This window comes from Bufo bufo, chromosome 1 (assembly GCF_905171765.1).
Source record: "Bufo bufo chromosome 1, aBufBuf1.1, whole genome shotgun sequence".
In the NCBI taxonomy this organism is placed as follows: Eukaryota; Metazoa; Chordata; class Amphibia; order Anura; family Bufonidae; genus Bufo; species Bufo bufo.
In genome coordinates, this window is record NC_053389.1 from 806,227,028 (window position 1) to 806,246,024 (window position 18,997).

The 18,997-nt window shown below is 43.3% G+C and overlaps 1 protein-coding gene across 1 annotated transcript in view; it reads right to left on the minus strand.

The window, feature by feature from the left end:
- Positions 1–6,626: 6,626 nt before the first annotated feature.
- GPC2 (glypican 2) overlaps positions 6,627–18,997 on the minus strand; it is a 47,517-nt gene continuing 35,146 nt past the window's right edge. The window contains exons 8-11 of the mRNA XM_040415167.1: positions 14,701–14,835; positions 14,484–14,620; positions 7,922–8,097; positions 6,627–7,833 (exon numbers count right to left, since the gene is read on the minus strand). Coding sequence (XP_040271101.1) covers positions 7,586–7,833; positions 7,922–8,097; positions 14,484–14,620; positions 14,701–14,835 — 696 coding nt within the window. The 3' untranslated portion in view covers positions 6,627–7,585. The remainder of the gene's footprint in view (positions 7,834–7,921; positions 8,098–14,483; positions 14,621–14,700; positions 14,836–18,997) is intronic.

Here is an 18,997-nt window from a genome sequence, read left to right on the forward strand (position 1 = left end):
AGCAACGTGTATTACATTTGGCCAGTGCACTTCCAATATCTCCCTACCCCCTTCCCCCTTTCCCCTTTTGGAATGTGAGAAACTTCCTGTGTGGTTTCAAGATACCCATACATTCCTTAGTTTGTAAGTTTGAACAGTCTTCTAACCATATAGGGTCATCTTGGCTCAAGTGCATGCTGGCCTATGTGTATATACCTGATTGGTCAAATGCTGTTACTATGAGTCATCTATTATGTTAATGCAGAGCTCATGTGTGATCATACCATAGGTCGAAACTAATGCTAACATATGATTGGATGTCAAGGAAGCTCAACCCCCTCTATTATAACTTTGCCAACTGTGGAATAAACCAGAATGGATTGGAACCAGACATGTGTTCAGTGTTCATCTGATTCATTCTCCCGGTACCGGATAGACTTAATTCAAGCTGATCACCGAAATCACGTGTCAGGGACACATTAGGCAAGAGAGTATATTGCCAAACAGCTATGGCTCCAGGAAGGCACGGAGGAAAAAAACAGAAACGTAAAAACGGTAAATGTCCCAGACCTGAAAGGGTTAAAAGTTCATTCAGTTTGAAATGGGAAAAATATGCAGAAAATCATTTATTTTTCTATATTAGTGCAACGCCCAAAATTTCACCAAAGGGTGTCAAAAACAAATACAGGTTCTCCTGCATACAATTAGGTTTCATAATGTGATATCAATGAAAAGTGAGTCAGAAATGATAATGAAGAAGTGGTGATTAAAGGAGTTGTCCAGTTTTCACTAAGTGATGGCCTATCCTCAGCATAGGCCACCATTAGCAGATGCTGGAGGTCTGAAACCCCACTGATCAGATGTTTGGGTGTATCTCTGGCACCAGAACTACACAGCAACTGTGTAATGGAGGAAGGTCTTACTACAGCGCTGTCAATGGGAGCAGAGCTGCAGTAAGAAGCTCTGTCTACTACACCATTGACAGAGCTGGTTAGTTCTGATGCTACACCCAATCAACTAGTGATGCCCTATACCTACACAAGTAAAAGCTGGACAACCCCTTTATGCCTCATTCAGTTGTCAGTGTTTTAGTCAGTGATTTCCATCAGTGATTATGAGCCAAAACCAGGACTGGAGCCTCCACAGACATCAGGTAAAGATCTGCTCCTGCTATGTGTTTGGAGCCGCACCTGGTTTTGGCTCACAATCACTGATGGAAATCACTGACCAAAACCCTGACAACTGAATGATGCATTAAAGGGGTTGTCCTATGTCCTACCTTGGACGTTGGGGGCATATTGCTAAGATACTCCCCCAATGTTTGATACGAGCGGGACCCACACCCATCCTTAGAACGGAGCTTGCGAAGGGCAGGAGGCTGCACTGCGCAGCTGCCCTCTATTCATTTCTATGGGACTGCCAAAAATGGCCGAGTGCTGGCTTGGCTATTTCCGTCAGCCCCATAGAAGTGAACGGAGTGGTGAGCTCGCTTTCGTGTTGCGCTTCCCATTCATTTCAAAGAAGAGCGTTGTTTGGCTACTTTTGGCAGTCCCATAGAAATAAATGGAGGGCGGCCACCCATGCGCAGTGCACTTTCCTGCATTTTGTGGGCCCCATTCTAAGAATAAGTGCGGACCCGTTCCTATCAGACACTGAGGGCGTATCCTAGCGATATGCCCCCAACGTCTAAGATAGACCAATCACTTTTAAGGCCCTTTCAAGCCTTTAAGGAGTACATTAGGAGGAGTGTTCTTTTGGCCTCGGTCCGGCTAGTATACAGTAGATAAGTATACTGCAAAAAAAATAAGTGATATACTAGAGACAGATTCCCCATAATGAATTATTTCACTGCTGGTTCTTTTCAAATGGAATTAAGATTAAAAAAACGATAAAGAGAGAAAAATAGAGAAATATCTTAGAAATGAAATCTTTATTTAAAAAATGTCCAGGTATCAAATAAAAATTGTACAACGTACCAGCATTTTTAAAAAATATATAGAAATCTTAACAGAATTATTAAATTACCATACAAACCATTAAAACCATATCAAGCTATTTACATGAAGATCTGAAATAAATATAGAAATACATAACTTACAAAACAAAAATAAGAGGGGTTGTCCACCTGTGGAAGAAAATGTGCACCAGCCCGCACCTCGGGATCAGTATGATGGGAATGTCCTGTCCTTTACGAAGTGAAATATAAAGTACTGTGGAGGACTGAAGCCAAAAACGTACATTCAGACATGTTCGTGGGGTGTTTTCGGTGTTTTTCTTCCCCCGGCATACTTACTTTTAAAAATAATTTTATGAATGAAACCTCTGGATGACATTAAATAAAAATGTGGTCTTATCTCACACCCAAAACCCCTGCTGGCTGGGAGCTACTGGCTCTCCGTAAAGGGTTTATCCTGTAAATAATTATAATGAACTATCCTCAGCATAGGTCATCGTTATCACATCAGCGGGGGTCTGAGCCAACCAGCTGTTTCAGGGAGCCGCTCTGTTCCCCGTATCTCTGGGGAGCCTTGACCAATCACAGCGCTGTACCTAGTATAGTGGCAGTGCTTGGTATTGCAGCTCAGCCCCATGCAACTAGGTCATGTACGATGACATCACACGCCTAGGAAGAGGCTGTGGTGCTCACTGAGTACCCGGTTTCTTCTAACAGCTGATCAGCGGGGGTCCCGGGTGTCAGACCACCACCGATCAGATACTGATGAATATCTATTCCTGGATAAGGAAGTCAGGAGTCAGACCTCCACTAATCCGATATTGATGACCTATCGTCAGGACACACCATCAATATTTAAGTCTCGGAAAACCCCTTTTTAAGGAATTTCAAAGTATTTTTAAGCATATATGCTATATGTAGATATTATTTTGCTGTAAATTACAAGATGGAATCTCTAGATGGAATCTGATGAATTTCTAACACAGAGGAAAGCGGGCACAGAGGACATTTCCTAAAGTTGAAAACCCCTTTACAATATATCAGTCCCTATAAAATCCTTTAATACATGCTCATTATAAAAATGGAATGTAACACTGGCGCTAAAAATGTCCAACAGTAAAAGTGGAAGTAAATACCTTGTGACACAGCTGGCCTCTCTGTACTTCACAGGCCCCTGTACCAGTACTGCTTTACTAGGCCAAATAGCTTGGAGGGAGGAATCTCCATTTACATCTTATGGTATTTGGGGGGTACTATCTCTCCTTGGGGGGAGAGCCTTAGTCGGCATGAGGAGGCTTATAGTCCATACATGCTCCTCTGGAATTCTGGGAGGGAAGGGATGCAAATGGGCTGTTAACAAGCTCTGCCTCTAATGCCACCAGATGTAAGGCAGCTATCCTAAAAGTCATTGTTCTACCCTTTAAACAGGACTTGAGACATGACTCAGATATTAAATAAGCCAGCAAATTCCAGAAAAGCATGTATGGCCTATAAGTCTCCTCACATCGACTAAGGTGCTCTCTCCCCAAGAAGAGAAAGTACCCCCCAAATGCTGACTTAGGCCTCTCACCCAGATAAGTCAGTACTCTGCTCTGCACTGGTGAGGGGCAATCACCCCAAAACAGCTGACTGCAGATGAGATGCTGGCTTATTTTATATACAAGTCATGTCTCAAGGCCTGTTTAAAGCGTTAAACATTGACCTATAGGATAACTGCCTTAGTGGCATTAGAGGCAGAGTTGTTAAGAGCTCATTTGCATCCCTTTCTTCCCATCTTATGGTAAAGACTGTGGTTGCTAGGCTGTGTACACTGTAATAAGGACTTGTGGTTTCATTTGGTGGATGGAGATAAGCGGCTTTCAGTCTCTCTGTTGCTGCTTATCTGGGGGGGACAACTGAATCAGATAGAAAAAACAACTACTTGTTTTACAATTTCTGCTATTGAGAGGCTGTCTGCCAGTCACTACAGGGGGACCTACAGGTATGTTATAGGGATGCCTATGACAGAAAAGGAGAAATACTCGGCTGGTCTTTCTCAATTAAGCTAAGGACCCAACAATTTACTAATTTGATCAGTAGACTAAACAAAATGTCCTCCTAGTACTCATTGTAAGCTGTATAAAGTCCTGTATGATGAGCTCCCTCTAGTGGTGGCTGCATACAAAATACAAATAATTGTGTTAGCGGAACTGGGGTTTGGGGCTCAGGTGCAGAAATCTTTTGTCCAGGTCTGATACAATTTAGATAAAATAGGTACACCTTTCTGCCCAGGACCACCTCCGCCAACCCCTTCATCATTCTAAACCATATAATAAACTTATTTAAAATCTAATTATATCATTTGGGGAGGTGGTAAATCACACTGCAGCCACCATCCCAGGTGGCATGACGGCTGCAACGTCCAGTGTGTATTAAATGGGTGGCAGAGAGGCTTTGATTTAGGTGCTAAGGCAAGGAATGGGGCAATTTCTCCCGGCAATTGCTTGCTAGCTAGCGCAGGAGACCGGTGCTATTACATGCAGCGATCACTCCTTCAGGATGGGGAGGAGCGATCACTGTGCCATCGCTTGTTCCCATAATATCTAGTGGTTTGCCGGCAGCAGATCGCTATTAAATAGCACAATCTGCTGCCAGCAAGCAGTGATTTTTAAGCACGGACAAGCAATCAGTGACAGTATTACACAGTAAGATGATCATGCGAACGCTCTTTAGCGATTATCGGCCGAAATATAGGCCATTTTAATGCAGCCTGAAGAGACAAGGAGTGCAGCGATTTAAGCCTGTATTACACTGGCCGATATTTTGGCTGATATTTGCTAACGAGCGTTCGTTCATAGGGCAATTCTGATTTTTAGGCATGCTTAAGAATCAGTGCTTGCTGGCGGCAGATCATGCTGTCTAATAGCAATCTGCCACCGGCAAACCACTAGACAGCATTAGCAATGGCATAGTGATCGCTCCTCCCCATGCTGTGGAGGAGATCACTGCATGTAATAGCAGCTGTCTCCTCCGCTAGCTAGCAAGCAATTGCAGGGAGGGAACGGTTCCCTCCCGACAATCACTTGCTGATCTGCCGGTGTAATACAGGCTATAGTAGTGAAGTCCATAGAATGATTAGATGCAGAGTGGTAAAACTCCCATTAATCACACTGTCTGACCATGTATGCAGAATCTCTAGTGCTTCTTCACACTGCTCTCCCTGCCTCCTGCTATAAGAGCTGACGGGGAGAATCCTATCACAAGCAGGAGGCAGGGAAGACAGGGCGAAGCTGCATCACATAGGATACAAGGAGACTCTACGATGTGAGTTAGGGGCCAGTAATTGTGTCACTGATCTATCACTGCTGCCCTTTGATAGGAGCAGAGCCGTGCAGTGTTATGAGACTCCACCAAAGCCAGAGGCATGGTGGGAAATGTAGGCTACATACCATATCAGAGGGGAAGAAGAAATGCAGATGGCAGACAACCCATAAAGAGCGCAAAAACGAAAACAAATATACAAATGGCATACAAAAGAGTTCCTATATTAATCTTACTGCCTATCCTGCACTACATAGGCTAAACAAATTGCTGGAGTGCCTATTAATTCCCTTCATCACACTAGACCACCAGGGATACTAGGTGTTAACTGCAAAAACCACTCTAGACCACCAGGGATATTACAGGAAGCAGTCATTAAGAAAACTAATCACGTGTGTCGCTCCTTTAAATGTGTCCCTGTTTCGGCAGCATTCCTTAACTACTGAATCTTTCGGCCTACATGGGATATACATTAATAGAACAAGACGAGGTCTAAAAAATTCTATATAAAAGAAAGCTGTCTGTCTATTCCACAGTTCACTGCTAAAAGTCAGAAAGAAACAGAAGGGTTAATGTCTAGTGGATCGTTATCCCTTACATACTGTACTTGCATCCGGCTAACATGGGGCCCACATGAGTTGTGGCCCCCACGATAACACTTTCATGTCAGAGGCCCCTGGCTGCTGAATGATCACAACATCTAATAAAAGGGGCTCCCAGGTAAAGCTTCTTCATTGCATAATGAAACATTCAGCAACTTTCTGATATATGTGGTGTCTCGATTTCTTACAATCTCTGCTGGCTGTCAGTGAAAAAAAACATTCTTGTTTATATCCGCAGGCTGAAAACTTGTAAAACACCTTTACTAAGGGTACTTTCACACTAACGTTAGACGAATCCGTTGCTGGAACTGCCTGCCGGATCCGGAAATCCGTGTGCAAACGGATATCATTTGTTTCTGGATCTGGATTCGGATCCCTTTGACAAACGCATTGAAATACCGGATCCGTCTCTCCGATGTCATCCGGAAAAACGGATCCGCTATTTTTTTTTTCCACATTTTTAAAGGTCAGACTGGAAAACTGGATCCGTCAATGAGGCAATTTCATGAACAGTTGGTACCGGATCCGGCATTAATACATTTCAATGGCAATCCGGCAAGTGTTCCGGAATTTTGGCCAAAATACCGCAGCATGCAGAGTTATTTTCTCCGGCCAAATGCCGTAAAAAAAAAAGAGAGGAAAAAAAACCGTAGCACTCCAATTTCTCAATGTAGTTTCTGTGTTTATTTCTCACCCAGCATGCAACGTTTCTACTCCAGTGAGTCTTTATCAAGGCTTGGAATCGAAACGTTGCATGCTGGGTGAGAAATAAACACAGAAACGACATTGAGAAATTGGAGCGCTACGGTTTTTTTCCTCTATTTTTGTACTTTGGGGACCCAGAGGTCAGGATCTGACACCACTGGCACCGCCACCGAATGGACTTATTGAGAACATCTCAACAGGTAGCGCTGTCTTACTTTTTATTTCAAATACCGTAAAAGGGACGTAACGGAACTGAAGACATCCTGATGCATACTGAACGGATTGCTTTCCATTCAGAATGCATTAGGATAAAACGGATGCGTTTTTTTTCCGGTATTGAGCCCCTAGGACGAAACTCAATACCGGAAAACTTTAACGCTAGTGCCCTAAGCAGTGAGGCCAGCGTTTAGTGTCAACTGCCAAATCTGAACAAAGATTGTGACTTTTCTTGTCACTCGCCAAATCTTAAAAGGGACGTCAGATTTATTACAAGGTGTGTGTCTTATTAATTTGGCGCAAATCTCTTCAACTACCTCCTTTTCTGCCAGTCTTTATATATGTGGAGCAATGTGTACAGAGCAGTACAAATCTCTCTCCTGTCCTGATAGTTTGTTACAATGTATCAGTGCAGGTAACATGTATCAGTCTGGAACCCAGAGGGGATTGTCTAGACTGGATACAATCATAGCAAACCTTCTATGAGTATTAGATCTGTACAGGTGTAGTTTATATTCAGTGACAGCAAGCGGAAAAAATAGTGAGGGATTGAAACACAAAGTAACTTAGAAAGTTCTCTAACTTTCATTATAAAATGATTTACAGAAAACCTGAACCCGATTTAATATATCTTCCAATTCTGCACCATTATTGATCAGGGCGGTAGTCATGTGGATAGCAGGTGACCACTGCACCTATGGATGGCACCTTACATTCACTACCACGGCTGACTAGATTTTGCCATCTCAATAATGTACAGAATTGGGCCGCACAGTGATTGGTAAGTTGTATTTTCTGATCACATGCAGCATTGATCCATATTTCGAGGTCACACAGACACCACAAGTCCTGCCATAAAGGCCATGGGAATGATGATATAGATGGGAGAAGTTAGCGCTCCTGCCCCATCGGTGTTCCTAACCCCACCCCTCCTACCGCCCCTGCCTCTCCCCCCTGCACCCTGCTTCTTGTCTTTGCCGGGTCGCTCCTTTCGTTCTCCACCACCTCCCTGGACTTTGACAGCAGGTTTCTCTGTCACAGGGTCCCCTCCACCGGAGCCTCCGCTGCCCTCATCATCTATACGGAGAAAGAAAAAACATATGTATATTATAGTAGGAGAAACCAAGTCTCGGTGGGGGTCTGACCTACAGACGGTAACACTTACAGGGCTCCTGTGTCTCGCTGTCCTTCCCGCTGTATGCTGCTCTTAGTTTGCTCCGCACCACGCGAAGCTGCAGCCCCAGCTGACGGGTTCTAGGATCCGGAGGCGACATTGGTAACTCCACTTCCGGATTATTAATCTGATTGACAACGCCATCGCCCGTAACCTGAGGGAGATACCTGGGGGATCATGAAAATAAGAAAAGATATAGGGAAAATGCACACTTTCAGGATTTATGTGCTGACAATCCGTAGGTGTTCGCAGGGAAATCCGTGCGGACAATCTGCAGCAATTGCTGCGGATTTGGTGCGGATTTTACTCTGCCTCATCGAAGTGAATGCAGAAAATCCGGTCAGGAAAAATTTAATAAATACTATGTTTCTGCGGATTTAACCACTTAAGGACCACAGGTTTATACCCCCCTAAAGACCAGGCCCTTTTTTTACAAATCGGCACTCCACAACTTTAGCGGTTTATTGCTCGGTCATGCAACTTACCACCCAAATGAATTTTACCTCCTTTTCTTCTCACTAATAGAGCTTTCATTTGGTGGTATTTCATTGCTGCTGTCATTTTTACTTTTTTTGTTATTAATCGAAATTTAACGATTTTTTTGCAAAAGTTGTAAAATTTTGCAAAAAAAAACGACATCCATATATAAATTTTTCTCTAAATTTATTGTTCTACATGTCTTTGATAAAAAAAAATGTTTGGGTAAAAAAAAAATGGTTTGGGTAAAAGTTATAGCGTTTACAAACTATGGCACAAAAATGTGAATTTCCGCTTTTTTTAAGCAGCTCTGACTTTCTGAGCACCTGTCATGTTTCCTGAGATCTTACAATGCCCAGAGAGTAGAAAAAACCCACAAATGACCCCATTTCGGAAAGTAGACACCCTAAGGTATTCGCTGATGGGCATAGTGAGTTCATAGAACTTTTTATTTTTTGTCACAAGTTAGCAGAAAATGATGATTTTTTTTTTTTCTTACAAAGTCTCACATTCCACTAACTTGTGACAAAAAATAAGAACTTCCATGAACTCGCTATGCCCATCATGAAATACCTTGGGGTGTCTTCTTTCCAAAATGGGGTCACTTGTGGGGTAGTTATACTGCCCTGGCATTTTAGGGGCCCAAATGCGTGCGAAGTAGTTTGAAATCAAAATCTGTAAAAAATGGCCGGTGAAATCCGAAAGGTGCTCTTTGGAATGTGGGCCCCTTTGCCCACCTAGGCTGCAAAAAAGTGTCACACATCTGGTATCGCCGTACTCAGGAGAAGTTGGGCAATGTGTTTTGGGGTGTCATTTTACATATACCCATGCTGGGTGAGATAAATATCTTGGTCAAATGCCAACTTTGTATAAAAAAATTGGAAAAGTTGTCTTTTGCCAAGATATTTCTCTCACCCAGCATAGGTATATGTAAAAAGACACGCCAAAACACATTGCCCAACTTCTCCTGAGTACGGGGATACCAGATGTGTGACACTTTTTTGCAGCCTAGGTGGGCAAAGGGGCCCACATTCCAAAGAGCACCTTTCAGATTTCACCGGCCATTTTTTACAGATTTTGATTTCAAGCCACTTCTCACGCATTCGGCCCCTAAAATGCCAGGGCAGTATAACTACCCCACAAGTGACCCCATTTTGGAAAGAAGACACCCCCAGGTATTTCGTGATGGGCATAGTGAGTTCATGGAAGTTTTTATTTTTTGTCACAAGTTAGTGGAATATGAGACTTTGTAAGAAAAAAAAAAAAATCATCATCATTTTCCGCTAACTTGTGACAAAAAATAAAAAATTCTAGGAACTCGCCATGCCCCTCACGGAATACCTTGGGGTGTCTTCTTTCCAAAATGGGGTCACTTGTGGGGTAGTTATACTGCCCTGGCATTCTAGGGGCCCTAATGTGTGGTAAGTAGGTAAATGACCTGTGAAATCCGAAAGGTGCTCTTTGGAATGTGGGCCCCTTTGCCCACCTAGGCTGCAAAAAAAAGTGTCACACATCTGGTATCCCCGTACTCAGGAGAAGTTGGGCAATGTGTTTTGGGGTGTCTTTTTACATATACCTATGCTGGGTGAGAGAAATATCTTGGCAAAAGACAACTTTTCCCATTTTTTTATACAAAGTTGGCATTTGACCAAGATATTTATCTCACCCAGCATGGGTATATGTAAAATGACACCCCAAAACACATTGCCCAACTTCTCCTGAGTACGGCGATACCAGATGTGTGACACTTTTTTGCAGCCTAGATGCGCAAAGGGGCCCACATTCCTTTTATGAGGGCATTTTTAGACATTTGGATCCCAGACTTCTCCTCACGCTTTAGGGCCCCTAAAATGCCAGGGCAGTATAAATACCCCACATGTGACCCCATTTTGGAAAGAAGACACCCCAAGGTATTCAATGAGGGGCATGGCGAGTTTATAGAAAATTTTATTTTTTGGCACAAGTTAGCGGAAATTGATTTTATTTATTTTTTTCTCACAAAGTCTCCCTTTCCGCTAACTTGGGACAAAAATTTCAATCTTTCATGGACTCAATATGCCCCTCAGTGAATACCTTGGGGTGTCTTCTTTCCGAAATGGGGTCACATGTGGGGTATTTATACTGCCCTGGCATTCTAGGGGCCCTAAAGCGTGAGAAGAAGTCTGGAATATAAATGTCTAAAAATTTTTACGCATTTGGATTCCGTGAGGGGTATGGTGAGTTCATGTGAGATTTTATTTTTTGACACAAGTTAGTGGAATATGAGACTTTGTAAGAAAAAAATAATAATTTCCGCTAACTTGGGCAAAAAAAATGTCTGAATGGAGCCTTACAGGGGGGTGATCAATGACAGGGGGGTGATCAATGACAGGGGGGTGATCAGGGAGTCTATATGGGGTGATCACCCGCCTGTCATTGATCACCCCCCTATAAGGCTCCATTCAGATGTCCGTATGTGTTTTGCGGATCCGATCCATGTATCCGTGGATCCGTAAAAATCATACGGACATCTGAATGCAGCCTTACAGGGGGGTGATCAATGACAGGGGGGTGATCAATGACAGGGGGGTGATCAGGGAGTCTATATGGGGTGATCACCCCCCTGTCATTGATCACCCCCCTGTAAGGCTCCATTCAGACGTCTGTATGTGTTTTGCGGATCCGATCCATGTATCCGTGGATCCGTAAAAATCATACGGACGTCTGAATGGAGCCTTACAAGGGGGTGATCAATGACAGGGGGGTGATCACCCCCTGTAAGGCTCCATTCAGACGTCTGTATGTGTTTTGCGGATCCGATCCATGTATCCGTGGATCCGTAAAAATCATACGGATGTCTGAATGGAGCCTTACAAGGGGGTGATCAATGACAGGGGGGTGATCACCCCCCTGTAAGGCTCCATTCAGACGTCTGTATGTGTTTTGCGGATCCGATCCATGTATCCGTGGATCCGTAAAAAACATACGGACATCTGAATGCAGCCTTACAGGGGGGTGATCAATGACAGGGGGGTGATCAATGACAGGGGGGTGATCAGGGAGTCTATATGGGGTGATCACCCCCGTCATTGATCACTCCCCTGTAAGGCTCCATTCAGACGTCCGTATGTGTTTTGCGGATCCGATCCATGTATCAGTGGATCCGTAAAAATCATACGGACGTCTGAATGCAGCCTTACAGGGGGGGTGATCAATGACAGGGGGGTGATCAATGACAGGGGGGTGATCAATGACAGGGGGGTGATCAGGGAGTCTATATGGGGTGATCAGGGGTGAATAAGGGGTTAATAAGTGACGGGGGGGGTGTAGTGTAGTGTAGTGGTGCTTGGTGCTACTTTACTGAGCTGCCTGTGTCCTCTGGTGGTCGATCCAAACAAAGGGGACCACCAGAGGACCAGGTAGCAGGTATATTAGACGCTGTTATCAAAACAGCGTCTAATATACCTGTTAGGGGTTAAAAAAATCACATCTCCAGCCTGCCAGCAAACGATCGCCGCTGGCAGGCTGGAGATCCACTCGCTTACCTTCCGATCCTGTGAACGCGCGCGCCTGTGTGCGCGCGTTCACAGGAAATCTCGGCTCACGCGAGATGACGCCAATCGGCGTTAGCGTAGCCTGGGAGAGCCGCCGCGATGACGCCTTTCGGCGTTAGGTGTGCGGCAAGTGGTTAAAAATCCGTACCATAGGTCAAAATCCGCACGTAAGAAATCTGCATTGTATTCTCATAGAATACAATGTACATGATCTACGGTGTGGATTTTCTGCACACAAATCTGCACAGAAAATCCGCATGCAATCCTGATCATGTGCATTTATCTATAATGTTCCACGTTTTAGGGTGCATTCACACGACCATATGTATTTTGTGGCCCGTAAAAAATACGGATGACATCTGTGTGACGTCTGTGTTACATCCGTTTTTTTTGCAGATCTATTGAAACAATGCCTATACTTGTCCGCAAAATGGACAAGAATAGGACATGTTCTATCTTTTTTGCGGGGCTACAGAACAGACATATGGACGGTGTGCTGTCTGCAATTTTTGCGGACCCATTGAAATTAATGGGATCAGATGTGGACCAAAAGTGCAGTCGTGTGAATGCACCGTTAGCATCATGTCACGGTCAGGCCCTGCTTTCTGTGCTGATTGATTTCTTAATATATCCTTATTGTGGTCAGAGTTCTGTTTTTTGATACAGCAGCTCCCTAGCATATCCATAACGTTAAAGGGGATGGCCATTTTAAGAAAATTTTCTAAGCATCATTATAAGGGCACTTACTATTATTATTATATATTGTTATTATGATATCTACCCCGATGTCCGCCTTTGTAAAACCCTCCCTTGTTTAGTACACTCCTCTTCCAACATGGCCACTGATGGAGGGACATGGGACCTGACCCATCTATCAGTGGCCTTTATAAAATAACACTGTGCATGGCAGCATGGGAAAATAGTGCATATACAGTGCTGTCTTACTCATAAAGGAGGCTGCTGATGGACAGGCTGCTGATGGACAGGGAGGAGATTGGGGCTCATTAACAGATGCCTTACAGTGCTGTCTGGATCAGATTTCATAAAATTGTCTTAAAGCAGTCAACTGCTTTAACATCCTTGCCAAAAGTCCTGATTTTGCCAGGACAATCCCAGGAATCAGCCAACAAAATTCTGGCCTTTCAGGATTTTTGGGGGCATTCCCTGTGGTTTAAGGTCAGGGGGTTTAAATATCCCAATTTCTTCTTTTAATAAAATTCTGACAATCTACAGTCACCAGTAGGGGGAGCTCAGGAGCTTAAAGCATATAATGATACATAATACTGAATGCATTAAACTCCCTCTACTGGTAGCTGTAGGCAGACAGAATTTCCTCATTTAACTCTGTCTATGGAGGGGATTTGGAGCTATGTATTAGGCCCCTTTCACACGGGCGTTGCGGATTGGGGCCGGATGCGTTCAGGGAAAATGGTGCGATTTTGACACTAAAACAAGTCGGTTTTCACTGCGATTGCGTTCCATGTTTGCGTTTTTTCCGCGCGGGTGCAAAACATTGTAATGCATTTTGCACGCGCGTGAGAAAAATCAGCGTGTTTGGTACCCAGACCCGAACCCGGACTTCTTCACAGAAGTTCAGATTTGGGTTTAAGGTTGTGTAGATTTTATTATTTTCCCTTATAACATGGTTAGAAGGGAAAATAATAGCATTCTGAATACAGAATGCATAGTAATATAGCGCTGGAGGGGTTAAAAAAATATGAAAAATAATATAACTCACCTTAATCCACTTGATCGCACAGTCCGGCTTCTCTTCTGTCTTCTTTGCTGTGCACAGCAATAGGACCTTTGATGACGTCACTGTGCTCATCACATGGTCCATCACATGATCTTTTTACCATGGTGATGGATCATGTGACGGACCATGTGATGAGCGCTGTGACGTCATCAAAGGTCCTTTTCCTGTGCACAGCAAAGAAGAAGACAGAAGAGAAGCCGGGCGAGTTATATTATTTTTATTTTTTAACCCCTCCAGCTCTATTGTACTATGCATTCTGTATTAAGAATGCTATTATTTTCCCTTATAACCATGTTATAAGGGAAAATAATAATGATCGGGTCCCCATCCTGATCGTCTCCTAGCAACCGTGCGTGAAAAAAATCTTGCTTGCGGATGATTGCGATTTTCAATCAGCCCCATTCACTTCTATGGGGCCTGCGTTGCTTGAAAAACGCAGAATATAGAAAATGCTGCGATTTTCACGCAACGCACAAGTGATGCTTGAAAATCACCGCTCGTGTGCACAGCCCCATAGAAATGAATGGGTCCGGATTTAGTGCGGGTGCAATGCGTTCACGTCACGCATTGCACCTGCGCGGAAAACTCGCTCGTGTGAAAGGGGCCTTAGGAAGAAAAAAGAGCTCTGACCTCTAGAAAATGTGTAAAGAAATTATTCAGTAAATCAGGTAAATTTCATTACATATTTTATGATGCATAAAGCTATAAGAAGCAGCACTTGCTGACAAAGATGGCCCACAGCAATCTCAAAAGCTTTTTTTCTGGGTTCTGTTTTGAGATGTCTCACCTTCCCCGGGTCTGTCCATTCCAGCACCTGTCCTGGTTGCTTAGACCAGCTGAGACCCTGTGATCTGAACACAGAGAAAGAGGCAAGAGCTTCCAGAGGCCGCGCAGTTGGCGAAGTTTGGATACCACATCTGACACCTGTATAGAAAAAAATGCTGCATGAAGGAACGCAATGGACAGATGACATGTGTGGCTATTACTGATGGACCCGTTCTCACCAGCCGGTCTATGTTGGTGCCAGCAGCTGAAGTAGGTTTCTCCTCATTGCTGTATACTTGGAATGTCCTCTTTGGTTCCTGCTGAGGGGAGCGTTTGGTTCTGGATGGGCGCGGAGTGCCACAAGACTGGAATATCTATATAAGGACATTATGATCAGTGTATATACCGTACATATACAGTCATTATATATACTGTACAGTGGCAGAATATCTGGTACAGACCATGCTGAGAGGTGTGATCTGGGAGTGATCTGGTCTGGGATGTGTACTATGTAGGGGGGTCTGTAATTATTTTGTAGGTCATTGTTAGGGGGTCCAGAGTGGTCTGGTCTAGGATTTGTATATAGGGAGGTATGTTTTTATATGAAGGTGTTTTTTTAGGGGGTCTGGCCTGGGATCTGTACACAAAGAGGGCTGGTCTGGGATCTGTATACAAAGAGGGCTGGTCTGGGATCTGTATACAAAGAGGGCTGGTCTGGGATCTGTATACAAAGAGGGCTGGTCTGGGATCTGTATACAAAGAGGGCTGGTCTGGGATCTGTATACAAAGAGGGCTGGTCTGGGATCTGTATACAAAGAGGGCTGGTCTGGGATCTGTATACAAAGAGGGCTGGTCTGGGATCTGTATACAAAGAGGGCTGGTCTGGGATCTGTATACAAAGAGGGCTGGTCTGGGATCTGTATACAAAGAGGGCTGGTCTGGGATCTGTATACAAAGAGGGCTGGTCTGGGATCTGTATACAAAGAGGGCTGGTCTGGGATCTGTATACAAAGAGGGCTGGTCTGGGATCTGTATACAAAGAGGGCTGGTCTGGGATCTGTACACAAAGAGGGCTGGTCTGGGATCTGTACACAAAGAGGGCTGGTCTGGGATCTGTACACAAAGAGGGCTGGTCTGGGATCTGTACACAAAGAGGGCTGGTCTGGGATCTGTATACAAAGAGGGCTGGTCTGGGATCTGTATACAAAGAGGGCTGGTCTGGGATCTGTATACAAAGAGGGCTGGTCTGGGATCTGTATACAAAGAGGGCTGGTCTTGGATCTGTATTTTTTTTTTTTAAGCATTTTTAAAAACTTTTATCAGTTACAAAAAACAAGGCAAATACCTGTCATCTGTCAGTTGTGACATATCAAGGTAATATATCATATCTTATCCAGTCCTGACTTAACAGTCCATCCAGAGGTCAAAAACCAGGTCAGGTTGTCACCTCTAACCTTCACAATATAATCACCCCATCTTCATTTTAGGATTAGCTATAATTCCATAATCCGGAGGGTGGCTGTGCCCTCGATGTAAATACCACTACCCTCTAACTGATTGACAGAGAGAACTCTGTGGTCACATCCAGGGCTCAGGTGGCACAGAGTCAATAGGGAACCATAGGAATATACAGGGTGGGCCATTTATATGGATACACCTTAATAAAATGGGAATGGTTGGTGATATTAACTTCCTGTTTGTGGCACATTAGTATATGTGAGGGGGGAAACTTTTCAAGATGGGTGGTGACCATGGCGGCCATTTTGAAGTCGGCCATTTTGAATCCAACTTTTGTTTTTTCAATAGGAAGAGGGTCATGTGACACAAACTTATTGGGAATTTCACAAGAAAAATAATGGTGTGCTTGGTTTTAACGTAACTTTATTCTTTCATGAGTTATTTACAAGTTTCTCTTTGTTTACAGCCATTGACATGTCGCCGAGGTTAACATGTGAGGAGCGGATAGAAATTGTGTTGATGTCTGGTGAACGCAGTAACCGGGTCATTGCAGCAGATTTCAATGCAAGACCCCCATACATTTTTTATTTTTACATCTATGGAGCTGTGTCATTGTTAATTTTTTGCTGGAGATCTGTAGTTTTCATTGATATAATTTTGAGGTGCAGGACTTCAATCACTTTTTATAAAATTTTTGGGGGAAGTGACAACGAAAAAAAACCGGCAAATCCATTTTTGATTTTTTTTCCATTAGGTTAGCTGTATGGGATAAATACTTTTTTGGGACACAGTCATGATGTTTATTTTTTTATTGATTATTTTAATTTTAGGGAAAGGGTGGTGATTTGAATTTGAATATTTTGTTTTTTTTATAGTTTTTAAAACTTTTTTTTTTAACACATTTTAACCCCTTACTGACCACCCATACACCTTTTTACGGTGGTCACTAAGGGGTCTTAGGCTGGGCCATGCAGCGGAGAGCAGGGGCTCGGCTCTCACACGAGAGCCGCCGATCTGGGCTTTTTAACCCCCTACATTACATGGGCACTGGTGCCCACCATGTGTAAGCAGTGACAGAGGGAGCAGACTTCCTCTGTCTCCCATCAGCACCCTGCATCCCTGATCATGGGGTGCCGATGTGTGTAAAGTCAGGTTGGGACCTGGTGTAGGCCCCAAGCCTGCCTTGAGAGTTTTCCAGCAGGCTGGTTAATGTCAGTATAGCATTGACATTATGTACTATAGGGATAGTGCATTGCATTTTAGAAGCAATCAAAAGATTGCCTATTGTAGTCCCCTTGTGGGACTATTAAGTTATTAAAAAAAAAAAAAAAAAAAATTTCTATTGAAAATATGCTTTTCAATGAAAAAATTGCAAAAATAAAATCTCCCCCACATGTTTGGTATCGCAGAGTCTGTAACGGCCCGCACTACACAAATATCATGTAAATTATCCCCTACAGTGAATTCCGTAAAAAAAAACAAATGCCAGAATTGCTAACTTATTCTTAGTCGCCACAGAATAAACATAACAAGCAATCAAGAAATGTTTTTTTACCCCAAAATGATACTAAGGCCTCTTGCACACGACCGTATGGCTTTTTCAGTGTTTTGCGGTCCGTTTTAAACGGATCCATTTTTTGTTTCAGTAGTGTTTCCGTTTCGCTTCCGTTCCATTTTGCTGTTCCGTTTTGTTTCAGTTTTTTGCGGATTGCAAACGGAAATGGAAGCATGGTATATACAGTAATTACATAGAAAAATTGGGCTGGGCATCAAATTTTTAATAGATGGTTCCGCAAAAACGGAATGGATACGGAAGACATACGGATGCATTCCATATACGTTCCGTTTTTTTCACAGCCCCATTGACTTGAATGGAGCCACGGAACTTGATTTGCGGGCAATATAATAGGACATGTTCTATCTTTGAACGGAAAAACGGAAATACGGAAACAGAATGCATACGGAGTACATTCTGTTTTTTTTGCGGACCCATTAAAATGAATAGTACCGTATACGGAACGCGAAAAAAAAAAATCAAAGCCCTCACACAACTCCATAGAAAGAAAAATAAAAAAGTTATAGGTCTTGGGATGCAGCGATGCAAAAAGAGTTAAGTTTTTTTTTTTTCTTAAAATGGGGTTTATTGCACAAAAGTAGAAAAACATAAAAAAAACGATATGTATTTTGTATCGCTGTAATCGTGCTGACCCAGAGAATAAAGATATGTTATTTATGCCGAAAAATGAATGCCGCAAAATTTATAATGTAAAAACTCAGTGGCAGTATTGCTGTTTTTTCCCCATCTCCCTCACAGAAAAAGTTAAAAATATTAATCAGAAAGTTATGAGTACCCAAAAACTACAACTTGCCCCATAAAAAACAAGCCCTCATACAGCTACCTAGACGTAAAAAATAAAAAAAAGTTATAGCTCTTGGAAGGCGACGATGAAAGGAGGAAGAAAAACGCTTGGGTCAGTAAGACCCAAAATAGTCTGGTCACTAAGGGGTTAAAGGTTCCCCTGCGGAACATGAACAAGCAATCATCAGATTGCTTCTCTTCTAGACTCCAATGCATTAGGCAGGGTCTCCATAAGAACATAGCTGCGGCAGCCCTGGATCCTTCAGAGGGAACGAAGCTGCCACAGTGAACAAATGGCTTCCCCGATTGCCGGGTTTTCAGAACTCAGATGCCGTGGTCACATTTGACCCGAGGCTGGCATGGCAACCAAATGGCTCCCTCAGTGTGAAGGAGCTGTTTGGTCCCAGAGAGAGCGGCGCTCCTGAGAAAAAGACTGCTCAGAGGCTGTGGTGGCAATTGACTACTGCATCTGAGGGGTTAAATGTCGATATTCAGCTTGTTCTGTGTTGCAAGAAAAATACCTAGTGCCAAAATAAACCTTGATTCCCCCAAAAATGGAATAAAACAATAATATGTATGTACCCCAAGATTATATCAATAAAATCTAGAGCTCAACCCACAAAAATTAAGCCTTCACATGGTATAGCTAGGATTTTTCTTTTTTTAAGTTGTGGGTGTCAGAATATGGTGACAAAGAATTAAAAATAAATTATATATAT